This window comes from Denticeps clupeoides, chromosome 15, assembly GCF_900700375.1.
Source record: "Denticeps clupeoides chromosome 15, fDenClu1.1, whole genome shotgun sequence".
NCBI lineage: Eukaryota > Metazoa > Chordata > Actinopteri > Clupeiformes > Denticipitidae > Denticeps > Denticeps clupeoides.
In genome coordinates this window covers 17,628,740-17,645,323 of record NC_041721.1, presented here as the reverse complement: position 1 = coordinate 17,645,323, position 16,584 = coordinate 17,628,740, and the positions used below count along the sequence as shown (strand labels likewise).

The 16,584-nt window shown below is 41.4% G+C and overlaps 1 protein-coding gene across 15 annotated transcripts in view; it reads right to left on the bottom strand.

Moving 5' to 3' along the window:
• Positions 1 to 16,584, bottom strand: part of inpp4ab (inositol polyphosphate-4-phosphatase type I Ab) — a 38,464-nt gene that overhangs the window by 4,953 nt on the left and 16,927 nt on the right. For 3 of the 15 annotated variants that reach the window (XM_028954563.1, XM_028954568.1, XM_028954564.1), the window contains 22 exons: positions 16,052 to 16,275; positions 15,832 to 15,876; positions 14,753 to 14,871; positions 14,419 to 14,535; positions 14,185 to 14,264; positions 13,956 to 14,064; positions 13,538 to 13,628; positions 12,814 to 12,961; positions 12,094 to 12,224; positions 11,532 to 11,636; positions 10,966 to 11,074; positions 10,436 to 10,453; positions 9,263 to 9,449; positions 8,087 to 8,302; positions 4,591 to 4,939; positions 3,261 to 3,293; positions 2,852 to 3,024; positions 2,434 to 2,557; positions 2,042 to 2,309; positions 1,695 to 1,792; positions 1,102 to 1,214; positions 213 to 367 (listed from right to left, as the gene is read on the bottom strand). In XM_028954563.1, coding sequence (XP_028810396.1) covers positions 213 to 367; positions 1,102 to 1,214; positions 1,695 to 1,792; positions 2,042 to 2,309; positions 2,434 to 2,557; positions 2,852 to 3,024; positions 3,261 to 3,293; positions 4,591 to 4,939; positions 8,087 to 8,302; positions 9,263 to 9,449; positions 10,436 to 10,453; positions 10,966 to 11,074; positions 11,532 to 11,636; positions 12,094 to 12,224; positions 12,814 to 12,961; positions 13,538 to 13,628; positions 13,956 to 14,064; positions 14,185 to 14,264; positions 14,419 to 14,535; positions 14,753 to 14,871; positions 15,832 to 15,876; positions 16,052 to 16,151 — 2,888 coding nt within the window. In that variant the 5' untranslated portion in view covers positions 16,152 to 16,275. The remainder of the gene's footprint in view (positions 1 to 212; positions 368 to 1,101; positions 1,215 to 1,694; positions 1,793 to 2,041; positions 2,310 to 2,433; positions 2,558 to 2,851; positions 3,025 to 3,260; positions 3,294 to 4,590; positions 4,940 to 8,086; positions 8,303 to 9,262; positions 9,450 to 10,435; positions 10,454 to 10,965; positions 11,075 to 11,531; positions 11,637 to 12,093; positions 12,225 to 12,813; positions 12,962 to 13,537; positions 13,629 to 13,955; positions 14,065 to 14,184; positions 14,265 to 14,418; positions 14,536 to 14,752; positions 14,872 to 15,831; positions 15,877 to 16,051; positions 16,276 to 16,584) is intronic. The other 12 variants (XM_028954572.1, XM_028954569.1, XM_028954573.1 and 9 more) reach the window with 9 other exon arrangements.

The window sequence follows — 16,584 nt, the reverse complement described above, 5'->3', positions numbered from 1 at the left end:
TGGCTGCTTATGGTTAAGCAAAAGTACATTTTAACATCTGAAAGTCAACTTTTCATAAAATGTTACTATTTCAGGCATTTGTAGAAAGGATCATCAAGATACATATTCACTCTGACGAGGATGAATTTTCTTACCCAAAATAAACGATTTTAATCTTTGACGCTAATCTTCATTCATTTAAAACGATAAGCGGGTATTGGGTAGTTTGTTACCTGCGCATGCAGTCCAGTGCCTGTGTGAAGACCTGGGGCGCCATGCCGTGCTCGTGCTGCAGGATCAGGCACTGCTCCAGGGTCACGGACATGGCCGTGCGGTCCTTTGCACTCTTACAGCTGGTGAAGCGCACACCATTCAGCCGCCGACAGATCTGAAACCAGGACACAGAGAGATACTGACTGACTCTTTATGTTCATGATTATTACTTTCCCTTTTCAAATCTAAGCTTCAGTACATTACCACTTTTTGGACCACTATATGTTATTCAAAATAGTAGCACCACGCTTCATATTGCCACCAGATGGCGCCCCATTTTCACAATGACTTCCTGAAGTTGCCTTATTGGAATCTCTGCTTCCACAAACATCAATAACAATTCACAATAGACAGAACAGAGATATGAAAACACAGATGGTCACACCTTAGAAATAATAGACCTTAGATCTTCAACAAGTGTCACTATTGGAGGTGACCATCGACATTTCCATTTTACCAATAAATACTGCACACAGTTACTGTGTAATATACAAGGATATATGAAATGAGAGACAGAAACATCAATATATCACTGATGTAAAAAATCGAGGGCTCTGATCAAACTGTAATTTATTTTGGACTCTAGTTGAAGCAAAGTACGAGCACATATGGTCAATGTACTTAAAGTGGTATGGCTGGTTAAATAGAATATATATCTATCAGTTAACAAATTTACACAAAGGAGCTCAGCCATATGCTTAAGGTATTCTTCCAGTTTAACACAAGGAAAGGGTGAATGCAATGCAAAACCAGATCCAGAAGTAGCCCTCTGTGTCTGAAAACTGATCCCTGTCGTGATAAGGCTGGTATTACCAGAAACTGGTGAACAGGAAGTGGAGATTTTCTTACCTCTGCAGCCTGCCACAGGATATCTACATTCTTGTTCTTCCTGGCATGGACGTTTTGGCCCAGGAATCTCAGCAGCTCAGGTAGGCAGGTCTGACTACGGGACCGAGGTAGACCTGAGGAAAAAGCAAGGCATGATCAAATAAAATGTTTAGGTCTTGTATGTCCAAATCCTTTCAGACGGCATAATTCAGAAAGATCTTCTGCTAAAGGGGAACACTGTGGTTTTTTTCTGAAGGAGGCTGTTACGTGCACCTTATCTAGAAATACTTCCTGTTTTTAGTATCAAAACTATTTCCCTCTGAATGATTCATAAGTTTTGCAAAATGAGTTTTCTGTAAACACATTTAATGACTCCAAAACATTTACAGATAGCAGACGTCACAATCAAATATTAATTTTTTTCACAGAATTTAAAAGTCTTTAAAAGTAACACAAACAGGCTGAAAGGAATTGCATATCTTGTTACATTCGATTGGAGAAGTGAAGTCTTTTCCCTCTAAATATTTCAGCTCTGTTCCTCTGAAGACGCCGTGAAACGGGCCTGGAAATAAACACTGGGGAGCGTTTCATGTGAGTGATGGAGTCTGACTCACAGTCCTCAGGTAGGACTTCTTTGAACTGCTCGTAATAGGAGTTGAGTCGCGCCAGGCTCTCCAGGTTGATAATCTCCTGCAGCGACGTGTCTCCAAACCTTTAAACAAAGAGAACCTTTATTTAAAAAAAAAAAAAAAAACACCTTCATTTTTACTGGATCACAGTACCGCTCAAACGCAGCAGATATTCTTGTGATTTATGGGTATGATGAGATGCACCATATTCCCATCCAATGAATGATACAATAATACACAGTGTTTTTAGTCGCATAATTATCTTCATTAAGGTCATCATTTAGAGGACCTACTGTTTTGAAATTTCTACATGTAACCAAGATGGTGCTCACTTCTCTGCCAGGGTCTGCTGTTCATTGATGCCCACGTTGAACAGCACAGGCTGGACCCGCAGCAACATGCCGTTCTGGATCTCCCTCGGCAATGCATCAAACAGCGTCCCCGGCAATGGGATGCGGACGTTGAACCCATCGCGGTTGCCGGTGATGACAGGAAGCATGTCCGCGGCAGCATTTGAACTGGCCTGGGTCACCTTAAAGGTCACATTCCTCAGGTCCATGATGCCCACACTCATGTCTTCAAGCATAGATAACTCCTCACCTGACACACACACACACACACTACAAATTAATCTACAGGGCTTAATTAAAGACAGAGCTATACAACGTTGTAGATTGTGCCTCTGTGTGTGTGTGTGTGTGTGTGTGTGTGTGAGTGAATATACCATAGGTGCTCAGCAGACTCTCAAACTGAGCCAGCAAGCCAATAGTGTAGAGCTGCCTGAGGAAGCTGTCGTCACGGAGACAGTTCCTCAGCTTGATGATAAAACTACAGATCAGTGCTGTGAGCTACAGAAAGAGACAGAAAGACAGAATTTCCTTTATGTGTATGTATGTTTTTCTATCTACACTACCAATCAAAAACACTACAGAGGCTATGGAGACTGTTATTTTGAAGAATCAAACACAATACATATTTTTTCTTGAATTTTCTAGATTGTTGGAAACCCGTCTTCATGGTCTAACTCAAGGTGGTCAAGAGAATTCGAAAAGTTTCACGAAAGAAAAAAACGTAAATAAGTAGAAGTGTCGAAACATGGTTGAAGAGATGCAGATCTGTGTGTGCACATGCGTGTAACTCACTGTCTGGCAAAAGACCACGTCCCGGCGGTATTGCAGACTCAGGTCCATGGCGATGGTTGGGGCGCTGTCCTGCATTAGCAGGAAAACCATGGACTTCTTGGCCTTATCGCTCATCATGGCAACACACTCAGTCAGTGTAGTCAAGAGTGGGTACAGCGCCTCGCTCCACTCGCCTGGAGGTGTACGCACATACACACACGTGTATACACACGCATAGAATACACACAAACAGAAACACACACACACACTATTGATAAAACTGAAATTTACCATCAAACTACCTAAAAACAACCTTGATTAGTGAAATTAATCTGTATTTATAAATAGCAGCATGATTAACAGTGAGTGTGACGGGACATTTGGCTGAAGCTGGACTGACAGAAGCGGTTGGGGTGGAGAGGACTCTCACCTGCGGATGCCTCCTCGCTGCTGGGGCTGCCATCTAAAGGGGGTGGAGGTGCAACATGCATGGTTAGGTCAAGCACCTTCAGCAACACTGCAGCAGCCTGGCCTAGCCAGAGTCACACACAGGGGACACGAAAACAGCCCCCAAAACAGCCAAAACCAGGCACATTCAGACGTACCAAATTGCACCAAAACATGCATAAACTGGACAGAACTATAGACACATGAACGATGAGGATGAGGCTAAAAACAAAACAGAAAAGCAACAAATCATTAAAAAAAAAAAAAAATCCATCAAATGGTGGGACTGAATGACTGCAATGAGCAAAATAAAGCATAATTAATGAGCATAATATCATTTATGTATTATATATGCATACAATATTTATTAATTATATGTATAAAAAAAAAAAAAAAAAAAAAAAAGATTACTGTGACCCTGACTCAGGCCCTTGGTTGGCTGCTTGTTGATGCAGTCAGCAAGATCCAGCTCATAAACTGTGATCAGAGCTCACCACACTGCTGCCTTTAACTTATGTCTGCAGTTCTCTCTGCTAGAGAGCTGCGATCAATGCCCAGTGCTCCTGTGCCAATCTTGGAGATGAAAATGGGAGAGGAAACAGGCCCAGAGGACCAGAGAGGAAGCCCAGAAGAGCAACGTGTATTTGCTGGATGATGAACGAGGCGGAGGCTGCAAGAGGCCATTAGTTATAAAGACACAAAACATGCAAACAAGAGACCCCCAAGAATCATCTAATAACAAAACAATTGCATGAGATTAAAGCTTTTTGTTGCATGTAGCAGGATTAAAACCATACAAAAAAGGTAAATATTTAAATCCATAAAAACAATAATTAACATTACGGAGGCAGAGGCAGCATGTAGATGATATAGAGAACACAGACACAGGCAAGGAACTCTGGCCACAACTCAGTGACAACTGGAAGAGACGGTGGATGATGGTCAGTAGATCAAGATCAAGATGGAGCGACATTTAGCATATCAAAGCAAGTTCATAAAAAGAACAGAAAAAGAGGGAGAACAGAAAGGATGACAGACCAGGATACAAACTGGGCTTAACATGAGAGAGAGAGAGACAGAGAAACCGAGAGAGAGAGAGAGAGAGAGAGAGAGTCTATGGCCACAATGCTATTGCTGTCCAGTGGCCAATCAGATTATCTCAGAACAGCAGCAAAGTCATTCTAACAGCCATGCAAATTAGAGCAGCATCCAGTTCAGCTAAATCATCTCACACTAAGAAATAATACTGGTACTTTTGAAATAAGAAGAGAAACCAAAACAATTTTTGTAAGAAGTGATGAGAAATAACCTACAGTAAGAGTTATAGGTGGACTGGCATGCAGTGATGAGAACAGGCATTGAGGAGGATGATGGTGGTGATGAGGAAGGTGGAGAGCTGAGCTCAGCATGCTGGGTACAGGAGGAGGAGGATGGTGGTGGCAGCAGAGGTGCCGATGAATGGTCCTCCGTGCAGGCGGGGTTTATCCAGTACGCCCGTGTCCTCCCATTACCTTTCTTGATTGGGGTGCCGCCCTGCTGGTCGATGGAAAACATGTCCTCGCTGCTGCTGCTGCTGCTGTGGAGACGCTCGTGCTGCAGCAGCTTGTCCACCCGTTGAACAATGCACTCCAGGCTCTTGTCCACGTTCACCCACACCTTCTCCTGAAGGAAAAAAAAGCAATGATTCAGTCTATTTATTGAACCAAGTTATTCAGGTCAAGGTCACACACCTACACACTCACACAAGGGCCCACTTAGCATCACCAACCTCTATATATATATATATATATATATATATAACTGTGAGAGCAATCTGGAGCACCTACAGAAACCAGACCAAAACTTTCAGAATCCTCAACACAGGTCTCCTTGTTCTATGAGAACTGGTATTATTCTCTCACTAGATTTGGATGAAGTTATCATATGAACTTTGAATACATTCCATAAAGTGTACAGAAAGACATTTTTTCTCAGCATACTCATTTGTAGCTGAAGGTTTTAGCAATAAAAATAGGATTTTTATTACACAGATGCAATAAGTTTGAATGTTTCAGATTTCTTTAACTAACTGGTTTGAACTGGTGGCCTAGTGGGTGTACTCGTATGTGTACTTGTAACCGATGGGTTGGGGGTTCAAATCCTGAACTGCCAAGGTGCCACTAAGGTCCCCTTGATCAAGGTACCAGCCCCGGGGACCTTACATGGCTGACCACTGCTCATTTCGCAACCAATTGGTGTCTTTGAGGTCCTTGACCCAGGTTTCACTTGAAATACTTATTTTAAATTATGAAATAATATTCTGTTTAAATATTTTAAGCCTTTGAGGCCTTTTGCGTATTCTGTAGACATCTGATCCTTTTACACAGGCCTAAGACTTCCAGAAGGCCGAACAGGCCCCAACAAGTCCCACTAACTGGGAAAAAAACTAAGATAAGCTTGGGAAGCCCTTGAATATTGTAGCTGCATAAACAAATTGCACAACTGTTAGTTTATGTCAGCTCATTCCTAATTAAAATGATAACTGTTAGATAGCCCGAGAGTATTAAAAAATATGCGCAAGCAGAAATCAATTGATGACGTCAGACAACACAAGCACACACACAAATACTTTTGGGTCAGATTTCATATTTGTACGCATGAGAAGTAGGTAGAAACCTCCATTGGTGGCCATGCTAACGGGGGATGGGCCGATGATATTGGACAAATCAATTGTTCAAATTATTGAGGGAAATGCCCCCTGAAGGATGTAGCTATGCTACTTAAGGTCCTACAAATTATTAGCTTCTGTTTCTCCTCAACAAGTTTCTGACGTGTTTCAGACTGAATTAGCTCTTAGTTTTCTCCATGACACATCCTGCACTGGTTCTTTCAGAGTTAAGTACAATCTGACCTCTACAACCACAAAGATGGGGTCAACATCAGGACAGATGAACACTAAAGTGCCTCAGCATATAAAACTGTTGAGGCATTTAAAAGACATAAAATTGAAATGCTGAACAGAGGTACATGTCTTGTGTAAAGTATAAACCATCTAAATATAGAAAGAACAAACTGTACATTCTGCATGAACGCAGAACAAAGGAGTTCCCTGCATACAGTTCCTGACAAAAGTCTTGTCGTTGTGTACAAATTGACCTCAAGTGCCACTAAAATATTTTTCTAATCAACTTTTTTTTTTTTTTTTACCAAATATGGCTCATTTTATTCCCAACAGCTTTTGTAATAAATGTTTCAGTGCAAAACGAAACTGTAAAAAAGTATTCTAATATTCATAGATTGGTAAAGCCCAATGAGTCAATTTTTACAAAAACACAAGTGTTGTCGCCTTGTCATATGAGCTTCACCTGTGACTAATAATGGATGAATTAGGTCTCAGGTGTGATGTAATGTAAATGTAAAAAGAAAACCAGAACACTAGACCTTCACATCAACTGCAACTAGACCTCTGCAAACATGCCTAAGATTCACCCTGAGACTAAAGTGTTGATTATCAAGAGGCTGAAGACCAGATCCACTGCTGATGTGGCCGACACCTTCAATGTGTCTCAGTGTCAAGTACAGAGGATTAAAAAAAAGAGACTGGAGGACCGTTTGTTGGCTCGAAAATTCCAAGGCCAGCCCATCTTCCACTGCAGCAGAACTCCACGAGACCTGGTCACCTGAATTCCCTATGTCAACGAGAACAGTTTGTCAGATTCTGTCTTGAAATGGCCTCCATGGTCAACTCAGTGACCAGAAGCAAACACTAATCAAAAGACAATTAAAAACCGTGTGGCATTTGCCAAGGCCCACAGCCTGCTAAAAGGTTGGACGCTGGAAAAGTGGCAGAAGGTGGGTTTTTTTTAGATGAATCTTCTGTTGAAATACACCACAGTCGCTGCAAATATTGCAGGAGACTTACTGGAGCCTGCATGGATCCGAAAACAGTGAAGTTTGCTGCTGGAAATATCATGGTTTGGGGTTACATCCAGTATGGGGGTGTGCAAGAGATCTGCAGGGTGGAAGGCAACATCAATAGTCTGAAATACCAAGAAATCGTAGCTACCGTTTTATGTTCCCAACCATAAAAGAGGCCAAATTCTGAAGCAGGATGGTGCTCAATCACATACTTCCATCTCCACATCAAAGTTCCTCAAGGCAAAGAATATCAAGATGCTCCAGGATTAGCCAGCCCAGTCACCAGACATGAACATCATTGAGCATGTGTGGGGTAGGATTGAAAGAGGAAGCATGGAAGATGAAACCAAAGAATATTGATGAACTCTGGGAGGCATGCAAGACTGCTTTCTTTGCTATTCCTGATGACTTCATCAATAAATTGTATGAACCCTTGCCAAACCGCATGGATGCAGTCCTTCAAGCACATGGAAGTCATACAAGATGTTACATTTGGATCTCACAGCACCGCTACTTAATTTGCAGACATATTTTTGTATTTGCAGTAAATTTGTTCAATTTCTGCATAGGCGACAAAACAAAATGTGAGCTTTCTGTCTTGATTAAATGATAAATCTTTTTTCAGTGAAACTAACTCATTTCCATGCATTAAAGTCAGTAGGGTTTTAGCTTTTCATATGAGCTATTTCTAACACCAATTGATTAATTAAAAGGCAGGTTAACAGCAGGTGTTTCTGCAAAATAGATAAGCGACAAGACTTTTGTCAGAGACTGTATTTCTGGAAGGTCTGAACTTGCCCAGGTTCACAGTCTCTATTATTCGCGCACAGTCAACCAAAAAACTTGATCCTGGACCGATCCTGTAAACAGCTGAACAGGAGCTGATAGAAGCGAAGCAACTGCAGGCCTTACCCACTCCTCTTCATGCCAGTCCACATGCAGCGAGGTCCGGCTGTTGCGGCCGCTCCACTTGGCCAGCAGCGTGTCCTGGTCGTTGCGCAGCACCACCTGCTCCGACTCAGCAGAGGGCGATATCTTGGAGGCGATGTACTCTGGGCGTGCGGCGTTCAGAGCCTGGATGGCTGAGGCCAACAGCTTACAGTCACAGACCGTTACCAGCTGACGAGTCTGAGATACACATAATGGGAGAAAGGAGATGAGGGGCGGATGCGAACGTCTTTGCTGAGCTAAAACCAAAACGGAATAACTGTAGTCCACCAAATGCATGGGAATAAATATTTCAACCCATTTATTCCTGTCTTCCATCTAGGTCAAGGTCACAAGGAAACTGGAGCTCGACATCAGGTGCAGGTGACATCTGTTTACTAGCAATAGCACATTGATTACGATCAATGAAACATCTGATTGGCCTGGCTGGGCTGCAGCCCAAGAGCCTATCAATTTCCTTACTGGCTAATCTATACAACTGAATAATCCACTGTTTATTAAAGTCAGCTTCAATAGCAGAAACTGATAAACCTGAAATGTGTGATTCTGGCCAAAAAATAAATATATATTTACAGAATTTTGTGTTTGATTTCCATTAATGAAAAGGCAATGTTTTCTTAAATATCCTGTAGCAAATAGTGTTTCCAGTTGGGGACAAAAGTAATGTTACACATTTTTTTTAAGTGTTGCAATAGAAGCCTTTCTAATGAAACACTAAAACTAAAATTAGTTTCAATTAAAAAAATAAAAATGTCCTTATGAATTCTGCCATTATATAAGCTGAAAAAGCAAATCTCCATCTTTCATTACAGTACGGACTTGAAATGCACCGTATGATAAAATATTGCTGATGTAGATACGTATTTGTGTTCTGTGCCATGTTGAAAATGAAGTATTAGTAAAACGAAGGGCTGCTAATGGTGTTCTGCCACTGATGAAGGCGCCAGTTGAAACACTGGCCATGTGTTTGCAGATAACGCTGTGTGCGGTCTTACGTCATCCACTTCAGATAACTAATGTTCATGTCACACTACAGGCCTGAACAGCATTACTTCCACTATTTGTCTATTTGACCAGAATGATGACCAACTTGTATTGGACACATAATCAATTCAACAACCACATACGCGCATACAGTACCTTGTCAGCCAGTATGGCGAGCGTCCTCTCCAGGCCGTTAGCAGAGCGCTCTTTAGCGGCCCGGGCCAGCCGCTCGGCGTAGTAACCGACCTGCGTCTTCAGAGTGTTGATGTGGCCGATGATCTCCTTGGCGCGGACGATGTCGTGAGGGAGGTAGACGATGGACTGAGAGCTGGACAGGGCGCTGCTGAGGGGGTGAGAGAGACCTGGGTTACATGGTCACACACACACACACACACACACACACACACACACACACAGTTCGACACTTGACAGGGATTCTTCCCTTAGGCACTTATAACATTGATAAACTGTCTACACGATATAGCTAGTTGGGAGTGACGTTTATGGTCATACAAACTCAAATCTACCTTGTGGAGGGAAAAATATTTTAGAAACATCTGGCCCCTCACAGTGAACGTATGGGTGTAGAGCACACAAACTAACCAACACACAAGCATCAGTGACAAATATCCAGTGACTCCCAGTCTGAAATGCACACCGCATCTGACTGGATCCCTGTCTGAAGGGCAACGTGCGCTTTACATAACCGTCCCTCGACCATTACATCAGCACCCCGCCTTCCCTCCACATCCATCTCGCTGGAGCTGCCGGCCAGCATACGGCGAGCCGCACGTGAGTCTCCCAGCTGAGGCTCAGCTTAGCTCCGCCTCAACTGGCAACGCTGATGTCGACTAAATGAATTTTAAAACGAATCAGAAGGACTAACACGTCTAAAACAACCAACTTAGGAACAAACAAGTTTGTGTCTGAATCAGTATCAGTACAGTACGGACAGGTTATAAGAAAGCAAAATATGAACGCTGGAAATGATGTCACAAACACGCGAGTTGGGACACCTGGTGTCACCTTCATAAAACAGGCTGGAGAAAATGGGCACGGGGTGGCAGAATACACCTCACAATGTAGATCCTTAACACAAACACAAAATGTATCTGGACAAAAAGCTTTTGTAAACAGGAAAACGTGTAAACAAGCAAAGTGTCCTCATACATAAATATATTCAAACATAAATACATCTTCATATGGGGCAGGCTTGGTAATGCACTGAGAACTGTACAAAACTGGTGACAGAAATGAGAATGGACTCACGAATGTCATGCCAAAAAACAAATAGTGGTTCAGAAATAAAACAGGCACGAATGAACTCACCATTCCTCCTCATAAAAGCTAATTAGAAAAAAAAAGTTCAATTAAAAAACTTGTCATAAAATAATTGCTCTAAAAACAACAATTCAGCCAAAATTATGAAACACAGATTTAAAATCATGAACAGCTATGAATATAAATAAGAAAAATCTTATGGGAAAACAAAAAAACTAAGTAAGGGGTTTAAAAAGCATGCAACGGCAGCGGTCTACATCTTTACTTCAGCAGGACTCTTAAAAAATTATTGAAAGCTGAAGAAAATGAAAGCATGAATTTCCAACATCACCAGAATCATTCAAACACAAACTGCAGGCCAGCTGAGAAAGATTCCAGCCACACAGTTATGAGGAAGTTGAGCGTTTCATACTGATTCATAAAAATCCCGAACCGATTTCCAGTTTTTGGGATTTGTATAAACTGTGATCAGATCACGTTGTATTATCGATAGGCTGGTAGTGCCTTTTTAATATAGCTCAGCAGACATGGCCAGTGGATACATCCAACTCTGCATCACAGCGGCACCAGTCACTTACTGTTTCTTTGCCTCCTCAAACTTCTGGATGAGTTTTCTCAGGCCGCTGTTCTTAAAACCCTGGCAGTGGGCGGCTGGTGCGCCAATTGTTACTACGTCATATGTGTGATCTGCAGAGGAGGAGGATGGGGTTTGCGGTATATTAGTATTAGTGGGCAAGTCTAACAATCTCTGGTGATTTGACAATGTAGACAGGTGCACATTCCCTGAAACATTTAGGACAAATAACAGAATCCTACAGAAATGTGAGTTCACCACGTCACATCACTGTCAGTAAGGATTACATTTTGAATAATGAAGCTGGTATAAAAGCTGATCCCGAGTCAGTAATGAGGAGCCTTTGGTGGTTTGCTATTTTCAGCTGTTTTAAATAAGTTCTGATAATGAACAGATTCTAGGTCAGATCACTGTGCTACATTCTGCTCTTGTTTAGGCAGAGCCAGCAGCTGATCCAGGGTCAGCAAGTGAATGGCTGTCAGGGATTGAATGTAAGGTGTGTTTAATAGTGAAAATGATTGTATTCATATATAAACATTAAACACAAAGGCAGAGAGAGAAAATGTGCACCAGAGCCAGACTCGTCCTGCACTCTCATCCTCTGTACGTGGAGATTGGTGGGAATGAACTCCAACTTCCTGTCTGCTTTCAGATTACTCGCTTTAAACAAGGGACCTAGGGCAGATGAAGGGAAAAGTCAAATTAACCCATTAAAAGGCTTATACGGGTTAATCTAATGATCAGCAAAACTAACAAGCCATCAGCCATAAATAAAAGCATATAATGTGACTTGCAAAAATAAATAAAAATAAATAATGGCAATTTGTTTTAACTAAATACAGTAAATACAGATTCTGAAGTCATACTTTAACACACTGCTCTTAGACAAATTAATTAACCAGTTATTTCAGAATTAAAATATAAATTACTGAAATACTAATGAAGTCTTGAACGTTTCACTGTTTATGACCCTGCAGTTTATTTTAGGATGTTGATCGCTGATGTAATGGAGCATCCAGTCAACGTGATCCAGATCTCAGTACCAAATGAAATTTTGGGTCTGGCAGCAAAAGTTGCTAGAATATTCCACCACGTTCTCTCTCAGTGGTTGACACTCAAGATAGGAGCGTACCTTTGTAGTTGTGGAGGTTTTTGAGGGTGTCTTGGTAGGTCAGAATTATGGTCTGGTACTGAGTGATTATCTGCCTCCGAAGATTCTCCCAGCATGGAGACAGCTCTCCCAGTTCCTCCAGCTCACATACTCTAGACACATATGGGTGGTGATGATAAAATTCAACCCTTCAGCTATGGAGTCAGTAAAGGTGAAGTGAAAAACGATTATCAGGATATTAATTCACATTGTCACATTCATCATGTGACTAGGGCAAAATGATTATTTTTCAAACGATTAATCTAGCCATTATTTTTACAGTACATCGATTAATCTAACTATTCATAATGATGCATTCATTGTACCAGGGAGCAGTCTGTGGGGACACTACCTTGGTCAAGGGGACGGCCTTAGTGGTTTGGGATTTGAACCTGCAAGTTTTCGATTATGTGTCTACATCATTAGCCACTAGGCCACCACTGATTAAATCCCTTTAGAATTGAAGTCCACACCTATACATTTCTCATGCATAAAAAAAGGACTCAAAACTCCAAAATGTACTCCTATGTGTTTATGTAATACTGCATTCCATGATTTTGAACCCATGTACTTCCTGCATGCGTTTATTGAACAAATTAAAATTTGTTAGATACTGAATAATACAGGGCAACCGTCTATAGTTCAGTAAGGGGTTACCATCTGTACAAAAAATAAAACATTTTTGTACAGAAATTCTCTCACCTGGCAGTGTCCTCCTCCAGCAGGAGTTTGACGAACTGGCGTGGGATGTTGAGGGACAGCACGGTCTCGGCCATCTGCTCCAGGACACGCAGGTGGTTTCCATCCGTGGTGGGGAAACGATACATGCGGGACATGGTGCCGCCAAACACTGCAGAAAAAAATTCACAACCAAAATATTTCATCAGTGTTTCGATTCATATGGAGTCAGCATTTAGTATGTACTATATATGTAAACTATGTAACATTTAACCCCAAACCCCTGGTTAATCAGGATAAGTGACCAGGACACTTTATGTTGCTGTTTTATGTTACTAATTGTACAGCCATTCTGGGATGCCATTTTGCTATCATCACAACCATATCAACCTTTCACTAAAACTCATATCAGGAATAAACAAGGAATTTCACAGCTATGATTATTTCTGGAAACAGGGAACAAGTTTTCCAAAACTTTCTAGCGTGTGAGCAGGCTGCATCAACAGAAAACACCAGAATAATTAATTGTTTGAAAGAGGCAGACCGGATCATCTATTGGGATCTACTTTTACAAGGAAAGCAGGATCTAGTACTGAAATATTCACCAGCACATGGCAATACATTTGGATTCATGGACAATTGATCCTTGGATCCTGCCTTCATTTTCAATGGCACAGATAACCCAGACCGCCTCTTTAAATGGAAGTGTAATGGTGACAGAAAAACACAGCTTTTTAAGAAGACTTACCTGATCTCAAGAACATGTCTTTGCATAATGAGGCATATTTTGCTCTGACTCCCACGGACTCTGTAAGACTTTCATCCACAGGTAAAACCATCTGGTGGAAAAAAAAAAAAAAAAAGTTTTTCCTTCTATGGCCAAAAATTATAGTTTGTCTAGAGAGAAGAAGTAGGAACACATCAATGATTATCAAACTATATATTTTAGTATTTTCAGATAAAAATAATTGGGACAAAATAAATATATGATCCATAACTCCATAACTATTGAATGTCATACAGGGAGGTCAGGTGTCATTTAAATACAGACCGCATCAAAGCTTAAAAGACAAACATTAATAATTTAAAAATAAAGAAAGGTTATTTTTCAGGCTGCACAGGTTTTCTTAAAAAAAAAAAAAAAGCATTTTCACGCAGAAGCATACCCTGCCATTTATGGTATCTGGTAACCGAGCAACTGGACTCTGGTCCCGCTTCTCCTCCATTTGCCAGGCAATAACTGCAATACTTCCCACTTGTACATTCTCCGCAGATCTGTAGAAAATGATTGATGTAATATGACTGAGCTAGGTAAGTTTTTCTGAAAGGAATGGTTTACAATTCAATTATTATCATGGGAAATAACATTTGACTTTACAGGTAAATGTAATTTACCTCAGCGTTAGGTTTAACCTGTGGCTATGGTCCTGAAGCAACTCTTTTACAGGAAACATGGCGGAGCCCAATAAGTACATCTAAAACATTAAAAAACGTGCCCATCATTTCACAATACGCATATTATGATACTTCAAGCAATAAATGTTTTTTCGGTGTAATGCTACTCTCTGGAGTCCACATGCCTGGACCTCCATCTTTAAAGTAAGTGTAACTTTAGGATGGGACCCTCACAGTGCCCTGAGATCGGTCCTTGACGTCATACACAGACATCTTGATCTGAGTCTGCTGGTTGATGAGCGAGTCCTGAAAGAAAGCGATGCTGCTCAAGAAGATGGGATTATTGGTGCCCTGCAGATGGAAAGCACAGGCAAAGGTAAGGGCAAGGCAAGTAAATCAATTTAATAGTCACTAAGAATGATTTATACCATCTACTGATGGTCAGTGACCAGAAATGCTCAGTTAAATTGATTAAGTGTTTTTTTTTTTTAATTCTAAAATGCATGTTTACATAGATTCGGGCTCTAAAATGCTGCCACAAAACAGCGGTCTAAGTGCTGGTTCTCACCTCGATGATCTCCGTCTGGGCGTGTTTGGTCCAGAAGGCCTGAGGGGGCGTTGTGCAACTCACCGCCACAAAGATGTTGGGCTTTCGATCCAGAGACGGCGTGATGAGCTCACTGCAGGCTGGACGGCCACACGCACCGCACACAAAAACACAAGCATGCACACACAGCAAGAAATAAAAACTTATACACAGAAACAAAACATCAGTGGAATATGGACATCTGGGTCTGTATAAGACCCACGTTAGAGTCACTTTATATATGCAGCCCACAACTGCATTCTGGATTCTCCTGTGACATGACTATGAAGAATCTGAAAGAAAGGTTTGATGAACTTTCGAGGCAGCTATCTGGCGAGACCTCTGAATCTAAGTAGCTAGCTAAATTATGGAATTATGGGAGGATATTGGGATCAGTATATATATAATAAATGTGCATTAAAAACAATACAATGTATTCAAGATGCATATAATATAATATATTCAGATTATTGCAAGCTTTAATGCATTAATATATTGAAAGAACTAAGTGGTAAACCAATGCAGACAAATATGCAGTTTCACAAATAATGGCTGAAAGGGTCAAACTATGGTCAAATATTGCCCTGACATTTCACAAAGACGTGCATGGAAATGCCAGCATATGCCAAGATGGCAGGGATATGAACTGAGAAGTGCTGAGGGTCAGCATCCAGCAATCCTCATAATTCAGCAAGTGAGTGAGTCCTGTGCACCTTGGCATTTAGCTCAGGAAGGACTCAAACACAGATCCTGGCAGAGCACTCATGCAGTTCCGTGGTGATTCAATGGGATCATTTTTTTATTTTCTGTTTACAGTAGAAAAATGTTGACTATATTGTATATTGTTGTTGTTTCATACTGTTGAACTTGAGAGACACCATCGACTGGAATTAAGTAGCTCATACTTGGCCAATAAACGTGATTCTGATCCTGATCCAACAGCACTAAGCAGACTCTTACTCCAATAAGGCCTGACCTTTGAGCTCTCTGCCAGCTCCTCTCTTACAATTGGATTTCAGTCAAAACATATCCCATAATGGCAAGGCTACCACTTTACTCACCAAGACTGAACTCCAGAACAGGTTCATCTGGATCTAGGCTGTTTCCTGGAGAGACAAATGCTGAGAAATTAGCCTCTGTTCAAATGACAAGCAAAATAAATGAATAATGTGTGCCAACACCGCAGAGGATCCTATTAGAACTTGGCTAGAGCAATTAGTCCTTGTCGGGGCTGTTGTGTAGGCATACAAAGAGAAGATGCTAAAGCAGACTGGTGGTCACCTGCAAGGGCGAGGCCTAGCATCTCAGAGGAAAGGTCGAAGGTGTTGGCCCGGTACACAGACCACGGCCGGTGCCGCGACACCCGCTCTCTAGCCGACATCTGGACACAGCGGACGCCTCTGGGGATCCTGAACGCCTGCGATCCAGTGACCCCAGGTCGTGTGATTGATTATCAGCCTTAGGATAAGCCACACTCGCTTCAGGGCTGCTCCTGCCTACCAAAACTGTCGTGAAGAACAAAAAAAAATATATATATATAAAACTGAGTGAGGCCTAAAGGCATTTATTTATTTATTTATTTTTACCAGTGACTCAAGAGGTTTCTTCAAAATGATTAAATCAAGCAATAAGTCTGTGATTATAGCTTGATTAAGCAGTTAGTCAATAAGTGTCTGTGAGTTTGAGTTCTATTGGGCTATTATCAGTAAAAACAAGAAATGTCTTCCAACATGTCGACATGCGTATCTCATTACTGATTAACTGTGTAAGTCAATCAAAAATTCACCAAGAGAAAATCATTCTTCAGTTCATTA